At 35.4% G+C, this 24,918-nt stretch overlaps 4 protein-coding genes across 4 annotated transcripts; 1 reads left to right on the top strand and 3 right to left on the bottom strand.

Annotated features, from left to right (window-relative positions):
* Positions 1-291: 291 nt before the first annotated feature.
* On the bottom strand, positions 292-10,726 carry LOC107720200 (long-chain-fatty-acid--CoA ligase ACSBG2-like). The gene is made up of 14 exons (XM_016527838.1): positions 10,524-10,726; positions 10,269-10,366; positions 9,279-9,556; positions 8,831-8,919; positions 8,599-8,719; positions 7,851-7,931; positions 7,420-7,569; positions 7,137-7,304; positions 6,808-6,989; positions 6,488-6,721; positions 4,231-4,372; positions 2,725-2,904; positions 2,107-2,350; positions 292-606 (listed from the first exon to the last, which is right to left on the bottom strand). The coding sequence occupies exons 1-14, from the start codon at positions 10,592-10,594 to the stop codon at positions 530-532; spliced, it is 2,115 nt and encodes a 704-aa protein (XP_016383324.1). The 5' UTR covers positions 10,595-10,726; the 3' UTR covers positions 292-529.
* A 2,693-nt stretch (positions 10,727-13,419) lies between these two features.
* Positions 13,420-16,162, bottom strand: hint2 (histidine triad nucleotide binding protein 2). The gene is given in 6 exon segments (XM_016527928.1): positions 13,420-14,621; positions 15,329-15,401; positions 15,491-15,595; positions 15,724-15,794; positions 15,797-15,860; positions 16,011-16,162. Coding segments are annotated over 6 exon segments (483 nt in total). The 5' UTR covers positions 16,089-16,162; the 3' UTR covers positions 13,420-14,529.
* Positions 16,163-17,136: 974 nt separating this feature from the next.
* Positions 17,137-20,108, top strand: mrps30 (mitochondrial ribosomal protein S30). Its single transcript, XM_016527922.1, has 5 exons — positions 17,137-17,785; positions 17,925-18,070; positions 18,340-18,445; positions 19,258-19,434; positions 19,592-20,108. The coding sequence occupies exons 1-5, from the start codon at positions 17,230-17,232 to the stop codon at positions 19,855-19,857; spliced, it is 1,251 nt and encodes a 416-aa protein (XP_016383408.1). The 5' UTR covers positions 17,137-17,229; the 3' UTR covers positions 19,858-20,108.
* A 588-nt stretch (positions 20,109-20,696) lies between these two features.
* On the bottom strand, positions 20,697-24,042 carry LOC107720258 (embigin-like). The gene is made up of 8 exons (XM_016527919.1): positions 23,947-24,042; positions 23,544-23,603; positions 22,319-22,508; positions 22,084-22,166; positions 21,845-21,972; positions 21,158-21,446; positions 21,046-21,079; positions 20,697-20,917 (listed from the first exon to the last, which is right to left on the bottom strand). The coding sequence occupies exons 1-8, from the start codon at positions 23,999-24,001 to the stop codon at positions 20,854-20,856; spliced, it is 903 nt and encodes a 300-aa protein (XP_016383405.1). The 5' UTR covers positions 24,002-24,042; the 3' UTR covers positions 20,697-20,853.
* Between the last annotated feature and the right edge of the window lie 876 nt (positions 24,043-24,918).

Here is a 24,918-nt window from a genome sequence, read left to right as displayed (position 1 = left end):
TAAGTGGCCTTAACTACTATGTACTTACATTTAAATTAATAATTTGGTACAATGCACTTATTGTGTACATACATGTTTTACATTGTACATATATTAAAAAAAAACCTGCATGTAATTACATCTGTAATGAATTTCTGTAATTACATTTATAATTACACTGTTGACCCATCCCTTTCATCTTAACCCACCCTTAAACCTACCCATACCCCCAAACCTGTCCCTAACCTTACCTGTATCCCACCTTAATAGCAGCAAATGTGTTTTGCAATACAATATAAACGCAATATGTACATTGTACTTATTTTTTGATGTAAGTATACATAGTAGTTAAGGCCACTTAATATAAAGTGTGACCGAAGGTAATAAATCTATTGGTATAAAAAGATCTAAAGTTTGACTTGTGTTATAATAGTGAGGTCCATTGGAAGCCCTGGAGTGAGCAAAATACAGATTACTTGTCAAAGGCAAAAGACTATGATTCCAGTGTAGTCAGCCATTTAATTCCCACAGTTTCATTTGAGTTCTTCTGTTATTCACCATAAAATTTGTTTATATATTCTTCGTACATTTTACTGACGACGGGTCTTTTGAGCTTCATGGTTGGACCTGAGAAAAACAACAACAACAACAAAAACTTCACATTCAAATCTAATAGATCCATCAGACTGTTTACATCAGGGGTCTCCAAACTTTTTGTGAGTGAAGGCTCCCTGAATGGATAAAATAGTCTCAAGGGCTACTTGTTTGATATACTCCAATACATACATATATATATATATATATATTTATTTTTCTTCTCTAATATCATGATATCTTGCATTTTATGCAAAAATGCATTTTATTTTCCCCTAAATTCTGTGTTTTCCATTTGATTTCTTATGAATTCTGTGTTTTATGATTCAGTACAAATTTATCATAAAAAATTGTGTCTAGTGAAATGAATTAATAAAACTTTAACAATTTAATCAATCTTTTAAAATGTATTCAAATGAAAATCAATTTACAACAAAAATTATTTTTTTATTTTATTTTATCAGACATGATTTTCAAACATATAAATTGCATAGGCTAATTGTTTAACAAACAAGCCCAAGTATGCATGTACTGCATCCAATCAGTCATCACAACGTTACTACACACACACACACACACTGCAGAGGCGCTGGTGCTGATGTAAACCTGCTAATTATGTTGCTTTTTCCTATCACTTATATTGGGCACTTTTTGCATTTAAATTGGATTATTCTGACTGCTGACATTGAAAATGATGCATTTCTTGATTGCCTGTCTGCCTGAATATTTTATTCATGATTGGTAGCCTAATTCCCTTTAATGTAGGCAATTTGCACCGATTCGATCCGTTTACCTGGGAAATTTAGCCTATCTAGCGTTATAGCTATAAATTATTTTGTTTTAAGGAGTTAAAAATGGCCCTTGATTTACATATCCCATCACATTATTTTGTGGAAAATAATGTGTTTTTTTAACTTTAAACCGCATAAACACATTTCATTACACCAAATACACAAAATACTGTTCTTTTTAGCAGCATCATATGACCCCTTTAAAGTTTTGGCCGGTTTTTGTGAGCTTTTGGGCTGGAAATCGTCCATCCAATCTGCGACATGCAATTAGCGACATGCACTGACTGGTTGCTGTAACATTTATTTCTGTTGTGATTAATCCATATTGAGTAAAAATGTCCAGAGTTTATCATCATTATTAACATACATTTTTATCATAATCTCGATATCATTTATCGCCCGACGCTAATTTAGGCTATTTATAGAACGTGCTTGGCGGGCGACTCAGAGACTCCATGCGGGCTACCAGGTGCCCACGGGCACCACGTTGGTGACCACTGGTTTACATAGTTGACAATAATTATGCGTTTAGGAATGCAGTTAGGCAAATATATGTTCAGTACGTTCTGTAAAGAAACATGTGAGACCTACTGATACAAATGTTTCTCATAGTTGTAAAAGTACTTCTGCAGTACTTTACAAAAATATAATAATCTTGGACATCCATTTATTAGATGCAGTTTGTCAATAAACTCACTTGTTCTGTTTTATATCCTTGTCTATATGAAGAAATAATACTCACCAAGTTCTCCGCCAGATATGGAGAAGTCTCGTTGAAGGATGGTCCACTTCTGGACTCTCTGGGCATTGGATGTGGCTTTGGCATTTACACGGTCTATGCCCTCCTGGATGGTTTTGTAAATGGCTGGTTCTTTTTTGTTAACGATCTCTGAAACTTTGCTGGCAATTACACCGTGCTGCCGACAATACTCCACCGCTAATGGGGTCAGTTCATCTGTGGGGTCTCCATTGTCATCAACGTTACACTAAAAAGAAAAGAAAATTAACAACATACATTGTGAAAATTGGAGATTTAGCAAAGATTTTTTGATAGTTGATGGTATGAATGTATCAGTTGGTAAAATGTGCACATTTAATGGTCTCATTAAAAGAATAGTTCACACAAAAATTTAAATTTGCTAAAAAAAAAAAAAAAATTCTCACCCTCAGGCCATCCAAAGTGGTGAGTTTGTTCCTTCATTGGAACAGGTTTGGAGAAATTTAGCATGACGTGTGGAAAGGATCCTCTGTGATCCTCAAGTATAATGCTAAATTTCTCCAAATCTGTTCAACAAGCTCCTGAGGGTGAGCAAATTTTCATTTTTTAGTGAACTATTCGTTTAAGTAAATGTAGACTCACCTTGAGTGTGAGTAGCATAGACAGAAACTTCTTTTTGTCTCCAACCAGCATGACATTGCTGATGATTGACACCTCCTCTTTTAGGGTGTCCTCAATAGGGACGGGTGGTACATTTTCTCCACCAGCAGTAATGATTAATTCTGCAAGAATAAGGTCATTAGATACACATGTATAAACAAATGTTTACAGGTTGTCGCACTGCAGTTTATGCATTTATCTTAATTAAATTATTTTCTTCTCACAGTAATATGGGCGTTATCCAAAGGCAGAGAAAGCAACAATCCAATTCATTTTCTCCATAAGGGAACTGACTCATAAACATTTGAAGACAGACCTATTGTGAGATATAAGGTTGTTAACTGATGGTACATGGTTTTGTTGAAGCCATTAGCCCCTGCTTTTTTTTATTATTGTGTTTAACAGCTAAATGGCTGGTGAAAAACTACCAATTACCCATGATTCTGCAAAGAAATCTATACCAATCAGAGAATCACAATTGTACCAAAAGAGCTCTATATAATGTATTACATTTTGGAAGTAACTTGCCCAACACTGCAATTGACATATGCTCTCAAACTACTGAAGTATTTGTATATGTATACATATTCCAAAAGAGCTCTTTAGTGCCTGCTCACTGCCATAAAGCACTACAATTGACATATGCTCTCAAACTACTGAAGTATTTGTATATGTATACATATTTTGCAATAAACATTTCATTTCTATATACATAATCAACAACTTTAAATCAGCAGTTTTACATTTATGATCATTTTCATTTTGAATGTTTGGTTCGCAGTATTCCATGTTTGTTTGTTCCATTAAGTACAAAGTATTGCACCTTCATCTTTTGGTCAGATACATTTTTTCTTCAAGTCAAAGTTGGTAATGTTGTGATTCACCCCATAGCTGGTTGATTTGGTTTACTGCTTACCAGAATCGGAATCAGAAATAGATTTGTTGCCAAGTGTGGTTATATACACAAGGAATTCGTCTTGGTGTCAGGAGCTTCCAGTACATAAAGTATAACTCTTTAACAGACTTTACTTAAAGGCAGCGGCTATGACAGCGATAGATGCTATTTACACTAACTGGAAATAGCATATTTTCTTAGCGATAGATGCTATTTACACTAAGTGAAAATGGCAGTATTTTTAACAATATGCTATTTACACTAAGTGCAGATAGCGATAGATTCTATTTACACTATGTTAAAATAGCAGGGCTTTCTGCTATTTATACTACTTATTGCAAATAGTGGCAATTATCTGCAACTCAGTATTATAGTACATTATAAAACAGTATGCAGTAATAATGTATTAGTGTAAATTATAATTTTATTTCAGATTATTAAATGCATGCCACCTTATTGGGACAATAAAGCCCTCCCTACACCTACCCTAATCCTACCCGATACTTTATTTTCAATTTTTTTTTATTATTTCCTTAATGTTTTATTGAAAATAAATGCCTTTCCGATGTGATATGAGATTTGAAAAGGGAGACTGTATCCAGTGCCTCCTCAGTCTTTTCTGGCATGTTCAGGTATCCCATAAACACATGCCTCCCCCAGAAACATATCTCACCGGTCCCATCAGTATCTGGCTTGTCTAACTTAGTTTTGCAGCCAGTCAACACCTTACCACAACTGCAAGAGAACAAAACATGAATGTCACATACAACTGTCATCTGCAAATACTGCTAATGTAACCAATGATTTTTAACCAATAAGTGGATGTTTGAAGTCAAGTTCACAAGTAGAGTTCATCACATCACAATACAAACATGTTGGAGGAATGTATCAAACTATTTCGGTGGTCCTGCTTGAAGAGTAAGGGAGATTTTTACTTTTTCTGTTCCAGCTCCTGTATTGTGAAACAAATTGCCACTTTCTTTAAAATCCTCTCCATGTATTGACACTTTTGGCCTCTATTTGTTTTGGCTTTTGATCTGAATATTGTGAATGATATGTAGCAGCCAGGATGGACGAGGCGAAGTATTATAGTGTTATTTTAACACTGCTATCTATATTCATGCTATTATGGAATTGTTTTAGTTTTACAGCATTTTTGTGTACAGCACTTTCTGTCATGTGGAAAAAGATACCAAAACTAAAACAATCAAACAATGCCTTTAATCGTTTAAAGGAACAGTTCATCCAAAAGTAAAAGTTCTGGTAAAAAATTCTTTAAAAAAAATTTGTTCTTTAAAGTGAAGTGAGTATAACAACAACAACAAAAAAATCCTTTAAAAAATATATGTAATTTCAAATACAGCAGGAATGTTAACCCTCAATCGGTCCCTGGGGTCAAAATGACCCCAATCAACTTTTACTTAGTTATAAAAAAAATGGTTCCCTTCATCTCAGTGGAATAAGATTTTGTGACTTTTCAACATTTTCTATCTGTATTCACATTAAAAAAACGGGCTTGATTCGGTTGTTCTGAAGGTATGTAAAACATTTTTTTACAAATCTGGTCTTTGGGGTCAATATGACCCCAATTGAAAATGAATGGGAAATGCGAAAAAATCTCTATTTTTTTTTTTCATTTGTCAAAAATAAAAAATCTATAAATCCAGCATAAATCTGAAAATTTCCACACAGAAATGAAGGCCTGGTACTAGAGCACAAATGCAATGTAGAAAAGACATGCTCACTCACATGCACATGCGCACACACACAGGAGTGAATGCAACAGAGGGCATTTTTATAGAAATTGGCAAATAAAATCAATAAATCCTGCATAAATCTGAAAATGTCCACAAAAACGAAGGCCTGATACTAGAACACAAATACAGTGTGGAACGAGCATACTCACTCATGTACATACACACACGTGCACACACTCTCTCACACACACACACACACCCACCATTCATATCTTGATTGAGCGATTACATGAGACAGGATACAGATTGTAAAGTTGTACTCTTTCTTTTAACTTACCTTCGGATGTTTAGTCATGTTTATTTTGTGCTGAAACTGGTATTAATGTGGAGGAGATGATCAGTTCACGTGCACGTCACGCGCTGCCGCGTCTGTTGAATTGAGGCGCTACAGCGATCTGTCACTTCACATTAAACAGCGCCAAAACGGCATTTATTGTTTGAATACTGCAATACCATGGACAGAATTTGAAATCTGAGAGTTTGTTCCATATTAAAAGTACCAAAGCACAATGCTTATTGCGATATATTGGATGGGAAGTGCCCTTCAATTTTCCGTCCATTAACTGAAAACAGGCTAGACTAATCGATTCTTGGGATAAGAATTGATATCGTTCCGTAAAAATGATAATCGATTAATATCGAGATATAGATATTTTTTACCCAGCCCTAGTCATTACACTATTCTTTCAAAAACTCTAATTTCTACAAGTTTTTCTCTAACCAGCAGATGGCAGAATTCTACACCTAATACCTATATCAATATCCAGAAACAACTTAAATCAAATTTAGATCATCATTTAAGTGATTTTTTCATAAAAATGTGACATTTCACATGCAAGCTAATGGTGTACTTGAGGAATTTTGTGGTAAATAGGTACAAAAGTACTTCGTATATTCACCCAAAACACAGCTTTAATGTATAGATGAGAAGTAAACAAAAAAAATGATATATTATTTGTATGATTAAAAATTAATAAATTTTTTACAATAACTCTATAAATTTTGGGGTCATATTTACCCCAAAGACCAGAAGTGTAAACAGGAAATGGGGACCATCTGAGGGTTAATACATAAAGCACATCATGCCTCTGACCTCATAATGCGATAACCCTCAGCCCAGGAGATGGAGTGAGGTCCAGTGCTCTCGCTCATGCCGTACAACTCAAAGAGGGGGATGTAAAGGCTCATGAAGTACTCCAGTGTGTCTTTGGTGATTGGAGCTGCACCTGTAAAACAAGTCCTACAGCGGTCAAGACCCAGAGCTTTTCTTACGTTCTTGAAAACCAGGGCATTCGCCAACGTGAAGCCCCACGGCACTGAGGAATCACTGTAGAGAAATAAAATGAGCTGTGAGATTCTTTCGAGTGATTCAATTTTTATAATTTAATTATAATTTATCCTTTTAAAACTCACCCATTCATGGCATTATAGCTAGCTTGAAGTCCGATCCCCTTGGCCCAGTCTGCAATCTTCTTTTTTGTGACAGACGACTTTGCACCAACGGCTTTCATTGCTTCCTGCATTTTTTCCCACACTCGAGGAACTCCCAAGAAGCTCGTGGGACGCACCTCTCTCAGAGTGTTGGCCAGGGAGCCCTACAGTGAGTTTTTACAGTTTATAGTTAATAAGTTGTGTTTCCTCATTTGTAGAAAAGTGTCTGCTGAATGAATTAATGAAAAATGTAGAAAAATGTATATTTCCAAAAGTAAATAGTGGAAGCATCTTAAAAGCTGGAGTTTTACCTTCAGGGCATCCGGCTCGGCAAAATTGGTTATGCCGGCAAACCTCATGCAGATCCACATGTCTTGGACCTGGGCTGCCACGTGACTCAAGGGCAAGTAGCTCACGAGTTCTTCCTCAGCCATCTTCAGATAGATCATGCGACCTGCTGCGCTGGCTGTCCAAGTGATCTGAACAGAGGAGGGATGAATATAAGGCACAGCTTATCAAATGTGATTAATTACATTTGGCATTGACGTAAGTGCTGAACTATTCGCTTTATGTGACACTTTAATTGGTATTTACATTATCATGGCTGAGCATGACCCCTTTGGGATTCCCTGTGGTGCCTGATGTGTAGATTAATGTGCAGCACTCGTTGGCCTTTTGACAGTCTATCAACACATCCAGCTCAGAATCAGGAACATTTGCTCCAAACTTCATGAATTCAGCCCACTGAGAGAACATCAAATTGAAGCATATATCAGGAGCACGGTTTGATTATTTGGTTAGAAGACATACTGGAAATATTTTGCTGTTTACATTAATTTTCCTTGACTGGCTTTTTGTGGAAAAAAACCCCTGTACATTCTGATACTTTCTTGTTTGGGAACAAACAATACTGATCTGTAATTATCAGTGAACCTGCATTATCTGTATTTACTTACATGTACATGTTTTGTACAACCATTTAGCATTCAGAGCCATTTTTATTGTATTATTTGGCAAAAGCTTACCGTATATACGTTTGGTAACTTCTGCTCCAGTTCGCCCTTGTACTGAACAATAGCCTTCAAATGTGGCAGCTGATCTCTGACCTGTGAGGAGAGTGAAAGAAAACTGATTAGTATTTTATAAGAAGATTCAGTCATTTATATATATATATACACTATATGCTAGCTGAAATAACTAAATGTTAACATACAGAACCATTTGTAAAGTGTTACAAAAGATTCATAGATAAGAACTTTCAGACTTTATTACAAAATAAACAGGGTTTAAACAGGGTGACAGGGTTTTTGTACTTCATTCAGGAAAACATTAGTACGTTATGTTTTCTAACAAGATCACGCTTGTTCATAATAACAATCATATCTGAAGGAAGTGACATGTTTAGTGGAGTTGATTTTACAGGTGGTGTAATGGATAAATGATTAAACTTTCTATTTGAACTCACTGTTCCACACTCTAAGATAGGCCTAATATTTAGTAATCTAATTATTTCACTGAATTATTAAATCAGTCATCTATTTTAACCAGTATGTTTTCTTGTTGAATTTTTATCTTTCCAACTCCATCCGTTTTATTTTTGAGAACTTGACTCATAACTGTTAATACACTTTTTGTTATTAAAAGAATACTATTATAATACCTCTGTACTAGCAATTCTGGAACTTTTTATTGCATCACTTCTCATGTTAATGTCTTTCTAGGATGAATCACCTGTAGCATTAATCATCTACTAAATGAAAGCTGTTCAACTACCTGGAGGATTTTGACCAGTTGTTTGTTGTTTTCCACAACTAGAACATTAGCTTCACAGTTATGAGCGACATACTGGCAGGCCTCTGGAGAGTTAGTGGTGTAGATTCCAGTGGCCAGTCCCCTGTGACAAAACAAGATCAGATCCCACATTCTATCCAGACTTCTTTTGCTCATTCTCTAACCTTATGTAGATTAACTTTTAACAGATTAAATGAATACACTCCGTCAATACCCTGCTAGGATACATCCAACGTCGGCTATAAACCATTCAGGAGAATTGAAGCCCAGAATACCAACACCATGGAATCGCTCCAGGCCAAGCTAGAGTACACAAAGAGCACAATGACTGAATATGCAAAATCAATTCACCTACTAGAGCTGTTTGAAACTTTGGTGCAACAATGAATCTAGAGCTGTAAAAGCTTTGAATCCTTAAAACCTCAAGCCAATAGTTTGATCATTTCACAAATGATATAGGAAATGTCATTCAAAGGAACTTCCAAAACAAACATTCTAGATTAACTTAAGCAAATACTAATTACACCACAGTGCCATTTTTACACCATTCCATGCATGAAGTAAACAGCTATCAAGTAACAATACATTTCATACACTGTAAAAAAGATTTCTGAAAAGCTTTTGAAATTCATTTTTAAAGATGAAAAGATGTGACGGCGAACCTTCAGAAAGCTTTTGGCTGCCGCTCTTGCATGTTGATAGTACTCCTTATAGGTCAGAGTGACCCACATTCCATCTTTCTTCGCACGGAGGGCAGGATAGTCTCCGTACTTCTGCACTGTAGCCAGGAACATCTGATGGATCGTCATTGGAGGTTCTGAGCCCAGTCCCGATGTCTCCATCCTCAGTTTGACAGGCTTGTCTCTGGCTGTGCTCCACAGCTCCTGGGCTTGAGCGAGACGCACATCTCCAGTCGTCAATGGTATTTCCGGTTCATCGCCTTTATGATCCGAACAGCAAGGACACACAGGAGACATAATTATATTTTACAAGTGCTTCTGAAAGGTATTGCAAATTTGTAGATGAAGCTTCTGCATGCTAAGCAAGAAAAGATCAGTCCATTCAGGCAGCTGCCCTTGCCTCCTGTCACACACTCAGAAAAACACTGAGGAACTAACAGCTTTACAAGAGTGCAGAAATAGGTCAGGTTACTGACAGGATATGGTATGTGTTTCTCACCAATCAGGTTTCACACGGTTATATAGCAGGTTAAAAAAAATCGACAGAACAAATTCTGTTTTTATTATTAACTTGTACGGTTTAATATATTACAAAGAAACAGCAAGTATCACATAAAATTAAACATTACATTTTGAAGTAGAAAGACCGAAATGGTATTTTCTTGTTAAATTAAAAACTCCAATTTCAAAAAATAATTTATGCTGCAGCTACATTTATAAATTATATTTGATATATTTTCATCCTAATTTTTTAATGATTGTAATTATACGATTAAAAAAGTCAAAAGTGACAATCAGAAATAATATAATTTGTAATTTTCACAAGAATGTATTTTGTGAAAAATCTATTTTTTTATATTTGTCAGCAAGGACAACATGACTAATGCACACTGAATGCTCTTCAGTATTTATGCAAAATAGTTGCATTTTCAATATGCAAACCTATTGTGAACATTCATGTGAAGACTGTACCTGTGTTATTCTTCATGACAGGGAATGAGCAATCCCCATTTGGTTGGTTTTTGGAGTTATGGAGTGCTACAGTCTGATATTCTTCAGTTTTAACAGAACTAGCAAGAAAGACAAATAAAACTTATTACAGGATATCATAATTTATACATCAGCAAAAAAATAAAAAATAAAAAAATCAAATAAGCAGTACATTATCAGGTACTACAATATTGGAGGTGGACAGAGATTACATTTTCATTGATCAAGTCTACATACCTTTCAGTATCATTTCCAGAGACCGGGATTTCCTTGGAATCACTCTGTGATATACACTCATCGGCAGTCATTGTACAGAGTCTTAAGATGACAACAAAATAAAATATTATTACAAGATCTTGCGTTACAAAGTAATGGCCAAATACAATAAAGAAAAAATATAATACAAATGTCTAATATCTTCTATTCAGTCAAAAGACTCTTAACACTAGTGGTTTCAAAATGTCATTTATCTTTTATATGTACCCCAGCTCTTGCAAAATAGTAAGCAATATGTGCCAGTGGATAGAGTGCCAGATGATGAAAGCAGCAAACAAGAGGTTACTGTCAATGACTAGCCTTTCACCAACATTAGGAAATTCAGATTAAGACAGTATTACCGGTACGTTAAATAGTCTAATGTGCAAATCTTTAAATCTAGAATTAAACATGAAAAATACATGTGTTTGTTTGCAAAAGTTTAGTCATACAACATATGTGCATTTGTGAAGTCTGTATAAGTATGCCATCTAGAGTATGTTGAAGTAATTAGTACGTTTGACATTTAAAGGGATAGTTCACACAAAAATGAAAGTTCTGTCATCATGTAAGTCCCACTCCACTTGTTCCAAACCTGTATGAGCTTCTGCTGAGCACAAAATAAATTATTTTAAAGAATGTTGGTAACCAAACAGTTGACGGTAGACATTGCCATCAATAGTTTTTTCCCCTCCTCAAACAATGGAAGTCAATGGCTACCATGAACTGTATGGTTACTGACATTCTACTAACATTCTTCATGATGACAGTGAAAATTCTGTCATCATCGAGAATGTTGGTAACCAAACAGTTGACGGTAGACATTGCCATCAATCGTTTTTTCCCTCCTCAAACAATGGAAATCAATGGCTACCATGAACTGTATGGTTACTGACATTCTATTAACATTCTTCATGATGACAGTGAACATTCTGTCATCATCATTTACTCACCCTGAAGTTGTTACAAACCTGTATGACTATTCTTCAAAATATCTTTAAAGATAGTCATACAGGTTTGTAACAACTTCAGGGTGAGTAAATGATGATGACAGAATTTTCACTTTTGGGTGAACTATCCCTTTAAGCTGAGTAGAATGGACATTGCATTTTTATAAGACATATTTTTATAACAGTTTAAAGAAAATTAATAAAAGTTGTTTTTTTTTCATCCTGGGAATGATGCCTCCAGAAGTTCATAACTTGACTACTCAAGATTGCAAAAGGACAAAGTTCATGATAATTACAACACAAGTGTGGCCACATCATGATCTGTGTCCAAGTGAACTTGATGAGAAAACTCGGAGACTGACACAGTTCATTACCGACAAGGACAATGATATAGGCCTCAGTAATCTTGTGAAATAATTTGATGGTTTTAAGGAATTGGATCCTAATCTGTACTTAAAGGTGTGGGAGTTGAGGTGTCAGGTTCAATATTCATTCATTGATTCACATGGGCAGCTATTCACAAAACACCATGGTATTGTTCTACTGAATCAAAGCATTATGCATTAAAAAAAATCAGGAAATGGAAATGCACTCGCTTGTAAAAAAAAAAGAAAAAAGAATAACATGATCATATGCAGTTCTATAATGAATTATATTCATCATATTTAAAGTGACACATGACCACCTGACGACAAAGCAGAAGACAAGAGAAACATAATTTACAATATATATACCATATATACAGTAGGCATATTGTCACACTATATGGGGTAAATCACAGTGGAAATCAATTACGTAACTAAAAACAATGAATGAAATAACAAACAAGGTAAATAACATACAAAGCATAGTTTCGTCCCACAAATAACCATTAGAATTTTATCTAGGCTATTTGTAATTTTTAAAACGCACGTGACAACTTGCCTCAACCAGACATTTGAAAAATAGGCTACCTTTATAGGCCTACTTCACGGGGGAAAAAATTATTAAATAGAATGAAATAAAATCTACCTTGTGACAACTAGGCTATATTGAAAATATCACCCCTACGTAAACAACTAATTATTAACCGGAATATTTGCTAGACACCTAGGTATAAATTCTACTTTGACGGTTTACCTCAAGGACACCTGCAGAAAATTCATTCGTATGATGAGTTTGCAAACGTATTATCTTTATAACATACACATTTAACTAGCCTACTAATGTTAACAAAAAGTCATCAAAGTTGACTTACATGTTCGAACGGGTTTTTTCCTGTCAGTGCTGTTGGAAATTGTGTAGTTTTCAGAGCAGGTGTGAATGACACAGATTTTTGCCCTATGTTTCTCAGGTGGAATAACGTAGTGCGTCTACTGTTCCATTCAAACCTATGACCGCACAGTACCATCATGTCACGTGACGTGTGGAGCAGGTGACAGGACTTCACTGCTGGGGCAAGTTCAAGCTCAAACCGGTGTGCACCATTTTGTTACGTTTTCCGGTTTGAACGACATGTTTCCTGGAAACGGTGTGGCTGGTGTCTGCGTTTATATTTCCATTATTAAACAAACGATTTAATTGCCACAGCACCATATATATACTTTTAAAAAAAATCAAGAATATAATTGTCAACGAAATGTATTTTTGACGGTTTTCTTTTTTAAACAATACACATACAACTTATGATATTAATGTCTGTCACAGACTTAATACGGAAATTAAAGAAATTTGATCATATCTCTGGCATGTCATGTAAACATTCTACAGCTGATATTTAAATAAAATTTGCGTTCTAAAATAACTTCCTATTCAAGTTGTACTGTACGGCATTTGCAAGACATTTCAACAGCAAATATCTGTATTAATATTCATTCATTCATGTTTGCACACTTGCTTTTGATATTTCACGTTATAGAGATTGCGAGACAAGATAAATTAAGAGCGGTTTATTGATCAACACGTTGTTCACATTTACATGTTACATAAGCTCCAAGGTCACAAAGTCGATAGTATGAAAGAGATTGTGATTCCACATAATTTTCGAGCAGATGAGATAAAGCAAAACTCATTATTGACAAGACATCTGTGGACATTTACTATTTTGCAACCTTCACCTAATAAAAATCCATAACATATGCTAGATAAAATTACCATTATATTTTTACTACACTCCAGAAATCCCAGTATGTTTTGTTAAATTTAGATTAAATCAATATGTATTAAACTGAATTATAAAAGGCTCAAAGTTGTTTGTTTAAACTATTAAGATTATTATTGTTCTGTATCACATTTCTTCTTCTAGTCAGCACAGACATGATGTGTTGCCTGTACAGATGCATCTGATGTTTCAGCAAATAGGACGAAAGTTCACTTAATATAAACACTCATGAGCGACCCATAGAAATCAGCCCACTGGACATCAAGGTCGCTCGATCACACCACCTTCATCAGTTAATAGATCTACAGGATGACCTTAGCTGAGGCCAAACCAGGTCTAATACAAGATTTCAGATCGTATGTTTTTATTTCAGCACGTCCTGAAATGTGTCTTCATGGTATAAACACCGGGGCCCTTATTCATGGAACATGGGCAGAAGGAACTGCTGTGTATTTTAAATCATTTATAATATGAATTATATGTAAACTGTCCCATTGACTTGAATGCAACAATTTATGCAAGAATATGCTTTGCAAGAAATTCGTTCTGCTTGCATTTCATGACTAAAAACCATTGTGCATTAACTTCCTATTTATATATTTCCTGTCCTTTTTTTGCATTTTTTGCATATGCCAAACATTTAATACCCATTGTGCAAAAAGCCAGTATCAACCTGTGAACCTTGCAAAATTCACCAGAACATTTTTATTACCCAGTGAATGACTGGAAGACTGAAAACCAGTAAAATTAATTTTAATGTAGAAAATAGTTCCCACTCTCTCATTATTTGACAAAATTTTTTTTTGGTAATTTCCAACAAATTTTCATTTTGTATATCAGTTATGCTTGTCTCCTCCAAAACTGCAGACCATTACTTTTATTCTGACAGAAGGTCCATCTATCCTGGAGGCCATTTCATTTGCCGTCCTCCGAGAACATGAATGTGAAGGTGATACACGGACTGTGCCCCATTTTTTCCATCATTAATGACTGTAAATAACAATGACAGATAATTAAACAAATAATACATTCTTTAAAGGTAATGACATGTTAATATTATAGTGCACTATACTAAATAAACTGCAGATATTAACCCTATAGAGCCTACTGTATTATATTTGATACACAAATTTCTACAGCCTTTAAATGATCAACATTATCAAAACTTGTACTCAATCTACTACATGCCTTCATCGACTGATAGTTTATACTTTTTTAGCAAGTAAAGGCCTTTTAGTATAATTGTAAATATGTCAACCTTTAGGTCGTTGTAGAGTACATGTGTCTTTTTATAAATTAAACGTAAGAATAACTTGTTAGTAATACCTCAAAAATAAACACTAACTGGAATGAAATGAGATTTACTTGATTATCTATACATCATTGATGCACATCAATATTTATATGTATTTTACGTAAGTAGTCTGCTAGACTGTTACAAAAACCTTAATTTACATTACAAGCTAACAGAATGCCATCTTACTTTTTGGCCACATAAATATCAGCAACTGCACCAAGTTGCATATTTTTGCTTAGTGAGGTGTTTTTTCCACCTTGATTATGAGCTCCATATTCTTCTACATCATACTATTTGAGCCACAATTTTTTCTGACTCTTATTTTACATGCTAAGCTTTACAGGTTTAAGATGATAGATGATTAAATGAACCCTTTTCAAACAAAGCATATTTTGCTCACCAACTCTGTATCCTTCATCCAGTCCTTCTTTCTTTGCTACATTTTTGGCCACTATCAAAAGATGACCCAGGAGCTGGAGGAAAATGTCAAGATCTTAGAGGTGTGTCATCCTCTGTAATTATCAAAACTAGAAATTAATAAAATGTATGTGGACAGACAAACCGATGCATCATCATCATGTGCTTCACTGATCCTGGGAATGGGAATCCTTGGAATAACCAGAAAATGCACAGGAGCCTGGGGATTTACATCTCTGAAAGCTAGACACTGCAACAACATATACATATATTATATGTAAACTGAAAAAAAATCTGAATTAAGATAAATAAATCACAATATGTTACTTAACAGTATATTTAAGCAAAGGTCCTAAAGGCTTGTGGTCTGCAACTTACCTTGTCATCCTCATAAATGATAACTGCAGGGATAGTTTTGTCAATTATTTTAGAAAATATAGTGGGTTCAGGTTTCCGTATTTCCTGCTGGCTTCCTGTGCCAAGCGAACCTCGTCGCGCGTGGAAGAGCAAACAGTCTGATACAAACAGGCAAACAAACAAAACCTCAGAAACAGTATCTCTGAATGTCTAAAACATGTACACAGCAGATGAAGTCTTCTGCGCACTTCAAATTCACAGACCGCACTTAAACTCTAACAGCGTGTTCATAAAATAGAATTAAACACCTTCACAGGTAAGACACGCCGTAAATGATGTCCAAGAGGCAAAACCTGCCGGGTTAGTAAAATACCGCGAGCTGTCATTGCACTGTTTTAAGGACAAACAGCGTCCATATCCCATGGAAATCCACCTCTCACGTGCTGCTGCTGAGGATTTGTTTACATCCGGTTCTCAAAAGTTATGCGGTTTTCAAAATAACAGTTTCCTTTGAATTACAGAATAAGTGAAAAAAAAGAAAAACTTCATTATGCATATTTTAGTTTCACAATTTTTTTTTTTTTTTTTGAGGTGAGATGTGTCCCTTAATATCTTCGTGAGATTCACAATTTGCGTATTGAATTAGCATAACATACTTTCATTCAAATGCATATATTGAACAATGAACATATACGATTATGCATACAAATATACAAAAAAGGGACAAGAAAAAACTACAAAAATAAATAAATACATCAATCAATCAATCATATAAAAATCAGAATAAGGGTATAAATAATGTTACATAATAAATATTTTTTATTTTATTTATTTATTTTTTGTTTAGTACATTTTTTATGCGTTTATGAATGTGAAATTTGGTCAATTTTGATTAATTTAATAAAATAATTGTCATTCTTTTTAGAATATTCGATATATTTAGAAAATTCGAGTTTATTTTCCTGTAAAAGTTAGAGAGGTCTTGAACAGTGAATATTTGCATTGATACATTTCTGTATAGCACAGTATAACTGAATAAGTACAATGCCAAAAGCAAAACAGTTTCATAGTTTCATAGCTATTACAAAAATAGATGTTTATGTTACTCTATTTTAGTTTATCTTTATTATTTTTTATTTCTGTCAAGAATGGTTTACTGGATATAGATTTGTGTATAAGAGATTCACTTTTTATTATTATTATTATTATTATTATTAATGCCAAAATACTTTTTATAACAAGTATATCCGTTGCCATGACTTATCGCGAGAGGCAAAAGGTTACGGTTTAGTCGCATAACATTGGTTAATGGAAACGCTGTCATTTAGCAATACTTTTTTATCGACATTTATAAAATATCGCCAAAGTTTTGCGCAAATCTGTAATGGAAACGCGCAGAGAGATTCACACATTTACCATCAGACGATTGCTCTTATTCTCCTCTCATCCGCTCCAGCAGACGGCAGCAGACAAACACAGTGGCACTGAATGACAGGAGAAGAACTCTGAAGATCATGCGGGAGAAACATGGCGTCCTGCAGCAGGTTGCTCTCGCATCCTTTCCTCTTCAGTGTGTCGGTACGCCTCGCCTGTAACAGAAATGTCCAGGTTGAGGCTTCCACAGCAAAGACTTTATATCCACCCATTCTGCCCTCCCGCACCGCGAAGAGTAAGGCGGCGAAGCGACGCGTGGTCACGGAGGTCTTCGAGCAGCTGCGCTCCTGCACGGCGCAGGAGAAGATCCGAGCGCTCACTCGCGTTCAGCGCAAGAAGTACGTGATTTACCCACGCACATTTGCTCTCAACCCGGACAAGTGGTATCAGCACTATACCAAAACGGCGTTTCTCAACGGACTGCCCGAGAAGCACGAGTCTGCGTCGATGGTGGATGAGTCTGTGCTGTCTGAGGTGCGATCTGTAGTCTGCAACTCCATTCTACAAGAACACTGGCACGCGAAGAAAGGGAGGACTTTCATCCAGAAAGAGCAAGAGCAACTTGTCACTCCGTTTCTAAGGAACGCGGTGTGTGGTCTGAAAAACCTTCTGGCCAAAGAAAACCCCGTACTGAGTCTGTCAAGTTTAGGTGGGTTTGACCTCCATGTTTACACCTTACTGCAACGCAGGTTTCTCATTCAGTAATGTGGCTTGTCTTTATATTGTTTAACGTACATAATGTGTTTTCTGGTTTTTAATGTATGTGCTTTTTTGTTTATTATTGGCAGATTTTGACCCTCAAGTCAACTATTACTGGTTACGGGGAGAAAGGACTATTCCAGAGGGCCACAGGAGAGGACGGATCGAGCCCATGCGATTCCAGATTGATGACAAACCTCACAGTCAGATCAGGATCCCACAGCAACTTCCTGAGGTAGGGGCCCGTACCTCACATTATGTTTATGATGAATACAATTTGTGTAAATGTTAATCATGACTGCAGACAGTTTAAAGATGCAACTGTTTTACAATGTAAAATACAGAACCGGCTTTTCTGACAAGATGCGCGTTAAATATCGCATGCGATTTATCGTGCAGCCCTAGTCTGTGGTGATGTTACCTGGGAATGTTGGCATGCAGCGCTTAGGAGAAATAGCATTAATGTGTGATATATGTGCTTAATAGTGATGTAATATCTTGCAGTTTGTTCCTCTTGAGGCAGAAATCTCTGCTGAAGTTCCCGTTATCACTTTGGCTCCCGACCTGCTCCCCTTGTTCAGGAGACAGTATGACAACAACATCTTCATAGGTTGGTGTGTTCCAGTTTACATTATATTATTTTATTAATATTTTGAATTAACTTTTACATTTATATGGTCACTATTCATTTTAGTTTTAGCATTTGTATTTTTATCTCAGTTTTAGTACTTGTACATATTTTAGCTTATTTTATCTTAGTTCCAGAGACAACAGTTAAACTTTTGATTTTCGTTTTGTTTAATTTAATCTAATGTTCATCTTATTTTATTTCAGCTTTATTTTGATTTACCAGAAATGGTTTTTAATCGTTTTAGTTAAAACTCCCAGATTTTTGTCTTCAAATATCCCATGAAGCAACAGATATTTGCAACTCTAAATGCTGATTGGATGAGCCACAAAAGTTGCTGCACGTTCTGTATTACTGGAGAAAGTTGCTTTGTAACTGTAAAGGACTGAAATTTAGGCTAATGAACTATTATTACATAGAAAAAGAATTAGAAATTAAATGTCATTTGATTATTAAAAAAGTAAACTGTTTATTGAGCATTGGTGTCTTATCGCTTTGATGTTGCCAGTTGTACAAAAGCATCTGATAAGAACACTTGTGTTAAATCGCTGTAGTGCAGTGTTTCTCAACCAGGGGCCACTGGGGGGCCCCAATAAATCTTTCAATTCAGTTTTATTAAATATTAAAATGTTTAATAAAATGCTAATAAAAACAAAGTTTATTGACTTCTATTACATCAGAGGTAAAGAGCAAACTTGCTATCCATATTATATAGTATATATAGTATTATATAGTTTAAAGTTTAAATCCGTGACAGTATTCTGAAAGTATGTGCATGTTGTTTTACCCCACAGGTGCCAAACTGGAAGATCCATGCTGCTATGGTCACACACAGTTTCATGTGGTCCCTGACAGGTTCCGCAGGGACAAAATGAGCAAGAGGGGCCTCTCTGATCAGGTGGAGGTGTCACTGAGGGCCAACGGTATTGCCAGCCTGTTTGCATGGACAGGGGCGCAGGCTATGTATCAAGGTTGGTGTTTCTGTAATCTTTGGAATTGTCCTGAGCTCAGGTTAAGATCACCTTTCAATTGAATTGATCCATTTTTTTTTTTTACAATTGTAGGGCATTGACATGAATCAGCTCATGCATGCTTCCTTAATAACTAAATATGTTTTGATCTGCTCAGGCTTTTGGAGTGAGGAGGATGTGAGCAGGCCGTTTGTGTCTCAGGCTGTCATCACAGACGGGCAGTTCTTCTCATTTTTCTGCTATCAGCTCAATACTCTGGCTTTGAGTCCAAGGGCTGACGGTAACAATAGCAGGAAGAACGTATGCTGGGGCACAGAAAGCATGCAGCTGTATGAGAGAATCACAGACGGAGACATAGTGGGCTTGAACGATGCTGTTCTTAAACTGTTGCTGCAGTTTTTATTGAACAAACCACAGTGTTGAAAATTCTGAAAATGATATGATTGTTCTATGCATCAGTAAACATAATACATGGAGCTGCATACTATTTTTGTCTTCATTTAAGTTTAAGAATTTGTTTAAAAAAGTTTTTGTTTTGGATTTAAGTGCCCAAAATAGAACTGAAAATTAAAAGATTACACGAAATTGACGAATCAACAAATCACGATCATATTTGTATTTAAAGGAATAGTTCACCCAAAAATGAAAATTCTGTCATTTACTCACCCTCATGTCAGTCCAAACCCATAAGACTTTTCTTCATGTTTGAAACGCAAATGAAGACATTTTTGCAGGTTTGCTCTTTCTTTTCCTTAATTGAAATTCCAAGCAACCAAAAGCTCTCACACATCACAAAGTACAAAAATATATCATAAAGTAATCTGTATGAATCGAGCAATTTGAAATTTCAACTTTTCATCATATGAACCGATTTAATCCTTCAATAAAGTCTTCAGAAAAGTATTTTCTTTAGTTGACCTTTATTATTAAATTGACTTCCAAAAGGTCATATGAACACTTAAACCTTGGCAATAACACTATATTGAAGATTATGAAAACATGCCTTATATGTTTATTTAATATAGAGAATGTAATATACAGTAAATGAAGTCCTTAGCAATGCATATTACTAATCAAAAATGAAGTTTTGATATATTTACAGTAGGAAATTTGCTAAATATCTTCATGGAACGTGATCTTTACTTAATATCCTAATGATTTTTGGCATAAAAGAAAAATCGTTAATTTTGACCCATACGATGTATTTTGGGATATTGCTACAAATATACCCCCAGCGACTTAAGACTGGTTTTGTGCTCCAGGGTCACATATATGTTTACATATATTGCTGTGGCTGAATTAATTTAGGCAAAAAACCTTGCTTGTTACTTTATGTGATTCAAGCCACAAGATCATAAAGCAGAATAAAAAGATTTTACATAATCAAACACTTTTTTTTCAACTGTTCAAATGAAAACCTCAGTGCTCCAGTTTTCTTTGTCTTGCTGTGTTGTTCTCCACTCCATTGCTCTCATCACGAGTGCTAGAACAAAAATAAGCACCATCACTGCCAATGTCTGAAAAACCTCCAAGCAAGTGTAACTATTTTAATTTTTACCAAATATATTCAGTGAAGCTTTCAAAATCATATAAACTGATCTGAACACTTACAGATTGCTGGTTTGTTCAGAGCAGAGATCATTCTCTACAAATGCATAAATCCTTTGTTAATTTTAATTGGTGACGGCTCTATTTAAAGATTATTCATTAAAGTTTACTGTACCTCCTGCAGAAAAGTTGTCATTTTGCGGCTTGTTGCATTTTTCCCAAAGCAAAATCAGTGTGACGAGGACAATGACTTCAACCACTATAGCAATGAAGGGTTTGAGAGGCTCAGTATACGACAAGACCCTCAGCTCTATGTAAGACTCGCTGGGTTTGATATCAAACTCAGCGCTGCATATGTACTTTCCAGAATCTTCTTCAGTCAGATTCAGTACAGTCAGTTTTGTTTCATTTCCATTAATAAAGATCTTGTAGTTCAGGGGGTTTGCAGTAACATTAATGAGCTCCTGTGAAGAGAAAAACACTGATATGAACAGTGTTGTCATTGTTAACTAAATATTAAGTACAACTATTACAAATAATTTTGGTTAAACTTTATTTAAAGGTGTCCTTGTTACAGTGTATTTATACATTTTAGTACTGAGTAATATTAATTAACTACACGTACTTACTATAGGGTTAGGGTTTGTCTTAGGGTTTCTTGCATGTAATTATGCATAATTTATTGTTATTATAATAGTAAGAACATGTATCATGTGTAACAAGGACACCTTAAAATAAAGTGTTACCATAATTTTCAGTAAATGAAATAAAAGTATAAATTATATTAGCTGAAAAACTTTTTAAAAAATAGGTTTAGGTTGAAGTAGTATAATCAATCTCATATTCTCCATTTCTTTTTCACCTTTTCAGTATTGTTTGCCTTGTACCAGTTCCAGGTGTTTGGTGTGTGTTTGAGTTTACACTCCAGTACAACTGAATCTCCAGTGTAGCTCACTACCGGCTTGTCTCTTTTGTCTTTTATTACAGGAACTTGGGGGGGTGGGGGGAGCAAAATACATCAGGTTAACATAATCTAAATTATAAATATGATTGTATGAACCATTTAAAACAACACAGTATGTGCATAAAATGACAACATACCATCTAAAACAAATGTTACTTGTGCCTGATTTTCTCTGAAGATGCAGGAATAATTTCCCAGGTCTCTGGCATGTATACTGAAACTATGAAGCAGGTTAAACAGCTTGAATCAGTGTTAAGTCATTGTTTAGTAATACTGAATTGCTTATTTACTTCTTTAACATGTCTTATTTGCATTATTTTGCATTTATTAGAAACGACACATGATTATTTTCTGAAATAGACATCCACTTACGTCTTTTTAAGGATATACTGTTCATTGTTTCTATTTACAGTTTCTTCAGAGTTTTCAATTTCTTGTCCATCTTTAGTCCAATAGCCAGTAATGTACGGAGGGTTATTTGGTATATCAGTTAGGTTACATAAAAGCTCTATATCCTGGGGTGTCAGGATTGCAAGCTCTTCAATAATGACTTGATTTTGACCTGTATGCCAAGAAATTGTAGCCCAATCAGCAAACCAAACCTCTGCAATTCTGAACAATTCAATGTATTGTCTCTAGTAAAAGAAGCTATTTTTGATTATCTTATTATTCACATTTTAAAAGAATGCACCCAAAAATTAAAATTTGCTGAACATTTACTCGCCCTCAGGCCATCCAAGGTTTACATGAGTTTATTTCTTCATCGAAACAGATTTGGAGAAACGTAGCATTACCTCACTGGCTCATCTGGATCCTCTGCAGTGAATGGGTGCCGTCAGAATGAGAGTCTAAACAGCTGATGAAAACATCACAATAATCCACACGATTCCAGTCCATCAATTAATGTCTTGTGAAGCAGAAAACTGCATGTTTGTAAGAAACAAATCCATTATCAAGGCGTCGTTTCTGGCAAAAATATGACTCATCTATCCATAATATTGCTTCTTCCAGTGGAAAAGTCCATCTCCTGTTGTCCTCTTACATCAAAATCCACTGACATATTTGTTTAGATCTGTTTAAGACTTTTTAAGAAGTTTTTGCTTGAAAACAGTCATTTTTCAATGGAGAAAGCAAAATGGATAGAGGACTCATATTTTAGCTGGTAGCAACAGTTTAAGTTCAAAACATCTTGATGATGGATTTGTTTATTATAAACATGCAACTTTTCACTTCACAAGATGTTAATTGATGGACTGGAGTCGTGTAAATTATTTGTGGATTATTGTTATGTTTTCATCAGCTGTTTGGACTCTCATTCTGACGGCACCCATTCACTGCGGAGGATCCAATGGTGAGCAAGTGAGGTAATGCTACGTTTCTCCAAATCTGTTCCGATGTAGAAACAAACTCATCTGTATCTTGGATGGCCTGAGGGTGAATACATTTTTAGCAAATTTTCATTTTTGGTTAACTATTCCTGCAATCATTTTATCATTTGTACGCTTACAAATATCTGTTGATCTATTGATGTAATCTAGTGATGTCAAATGCATACTTGTTCTGGCTAATAATATACTGTATGACAGGGTAATCATACCTTTGGATACAACTTTTCGTGTTGTAATTACAGGATCAGACTGTGGGGAAGGGGTTGTTTCTAAAAAAACAAAAAAGAAAATAAAAGAAAAAAGACATGCCATATGAAGTTGCACTGAATAAGCAACACTACCAACTCACCATTCTGCTAGAGAGACGGGCCTAGTCAAGGTTAAATGAAAGTTGCATTACTTAGAAGCCTCGACCCAGCTTCATAAAACACCAAGGAATGATTTTAAAATTATTTACAATAATTTTACAATCACATTAACATCCACTAGAAACACTGGAAAAACCAACAGATCAGGGGACTAACTGATAACAAGGTCATAATGTCAAAGCTTGTAAAAAACAACAAGGCCCTATAAATGTTACACTACACTAAGAAGCAGACATGCACATACCAGTGTTCATCCCATCACAGTAGAGAAGTAAGATGAGATGTCTGACGCTAGCCATGGAGAAGAGCACTCTTAGGCTGCAGCTGTGCTGTGTGTGGCTGGGGCGAGGCATCTCTTCTGGTGCTTCTTTTTCAGAAGCAGGTCCCCAGAGACACCAACCCCCCTCCCTTCACTACTGCAGCCATGGTGACTAGGCATGACTGGTGTATGCTTCAAACTTCCTGTTTTAAATTAATCATGAGTGTCAGGAGGCGGCCACAGCCCTGCCTGATCAAATGATTGGAAATCCTGTAACATCACCCTCTATTCAGATGGAGCAGGTACTGTGACCAGTGCTGGCACAACTTGGTGTTTAACAACTTCAGATTCACACCTCATCTGTGTGGTACACTCTGTATTCACAAATGTGGATGTAGTTATAAGTGTAGCCTTTTATTTATTTTATGTGCTTTTCATGTGCTGAGAAAAGCAGTGTGCAATGGAGGATCGTATTACTTACAGTCCTTTAATATTAATTGCAAACTGACAGTTTGCTGAGTTCCTGTACTTTCTGTTCAACACTGTTATGCTGTGACTTTGACCTCTTTTAACATTTCTTGACATTATATCATATATCATTAAAAAACATTTTTTTATTTATTTATTTTGTGTAAGCACATGGTTTAAACAGAGGTAAATGTCTCTTGTAGTCAGTATTTCATTGTATACACCTGATAGACTAAAACTCAGTAGTTCAACTGTTTTATGGGACGAAAATACAGTCCAGTCCGGAAGTATTCGGACACTGAATACTGTGTCTGACTTTGTGCTTTTGTCTTTATACACCACTACAGTGGATCTGAAATAAAGTGCAGACTTTAAGCTTTAATCCAAGGGGTTGAACAAAAATATAAAATGCTTAGATATATACAACCATTTTTATACACAGCCCCCCATTTTCAGGGGCTCAAATGTAATTGGACAAATAAATGTAAT

This window comes from Sinocyclocheilus rhinocerous, unplaced genomic scaffold (assembly GCF_001515625.1).
Source record: "Sinocyclocheilus rhinocerous isolate Xijiao unplaced genomic scaffold, SAMN03320098_v1.1 scaffold62, whole genome shotgun sequence".
In the NCBI taxonomy this organism is placed as follows: domain Eukaryota; kingdom Metazoa; phylum Chordata; class Actinopteri; order Cypriniformes; family Cyprinidae; genus Sinocyclocheilus; species Sinocyclocheilus rhinocerous.
Note: the sequence above shows the minus strand (reverse complement) of the source record. Positions and strands in the feature narration are given on the sequence as shown.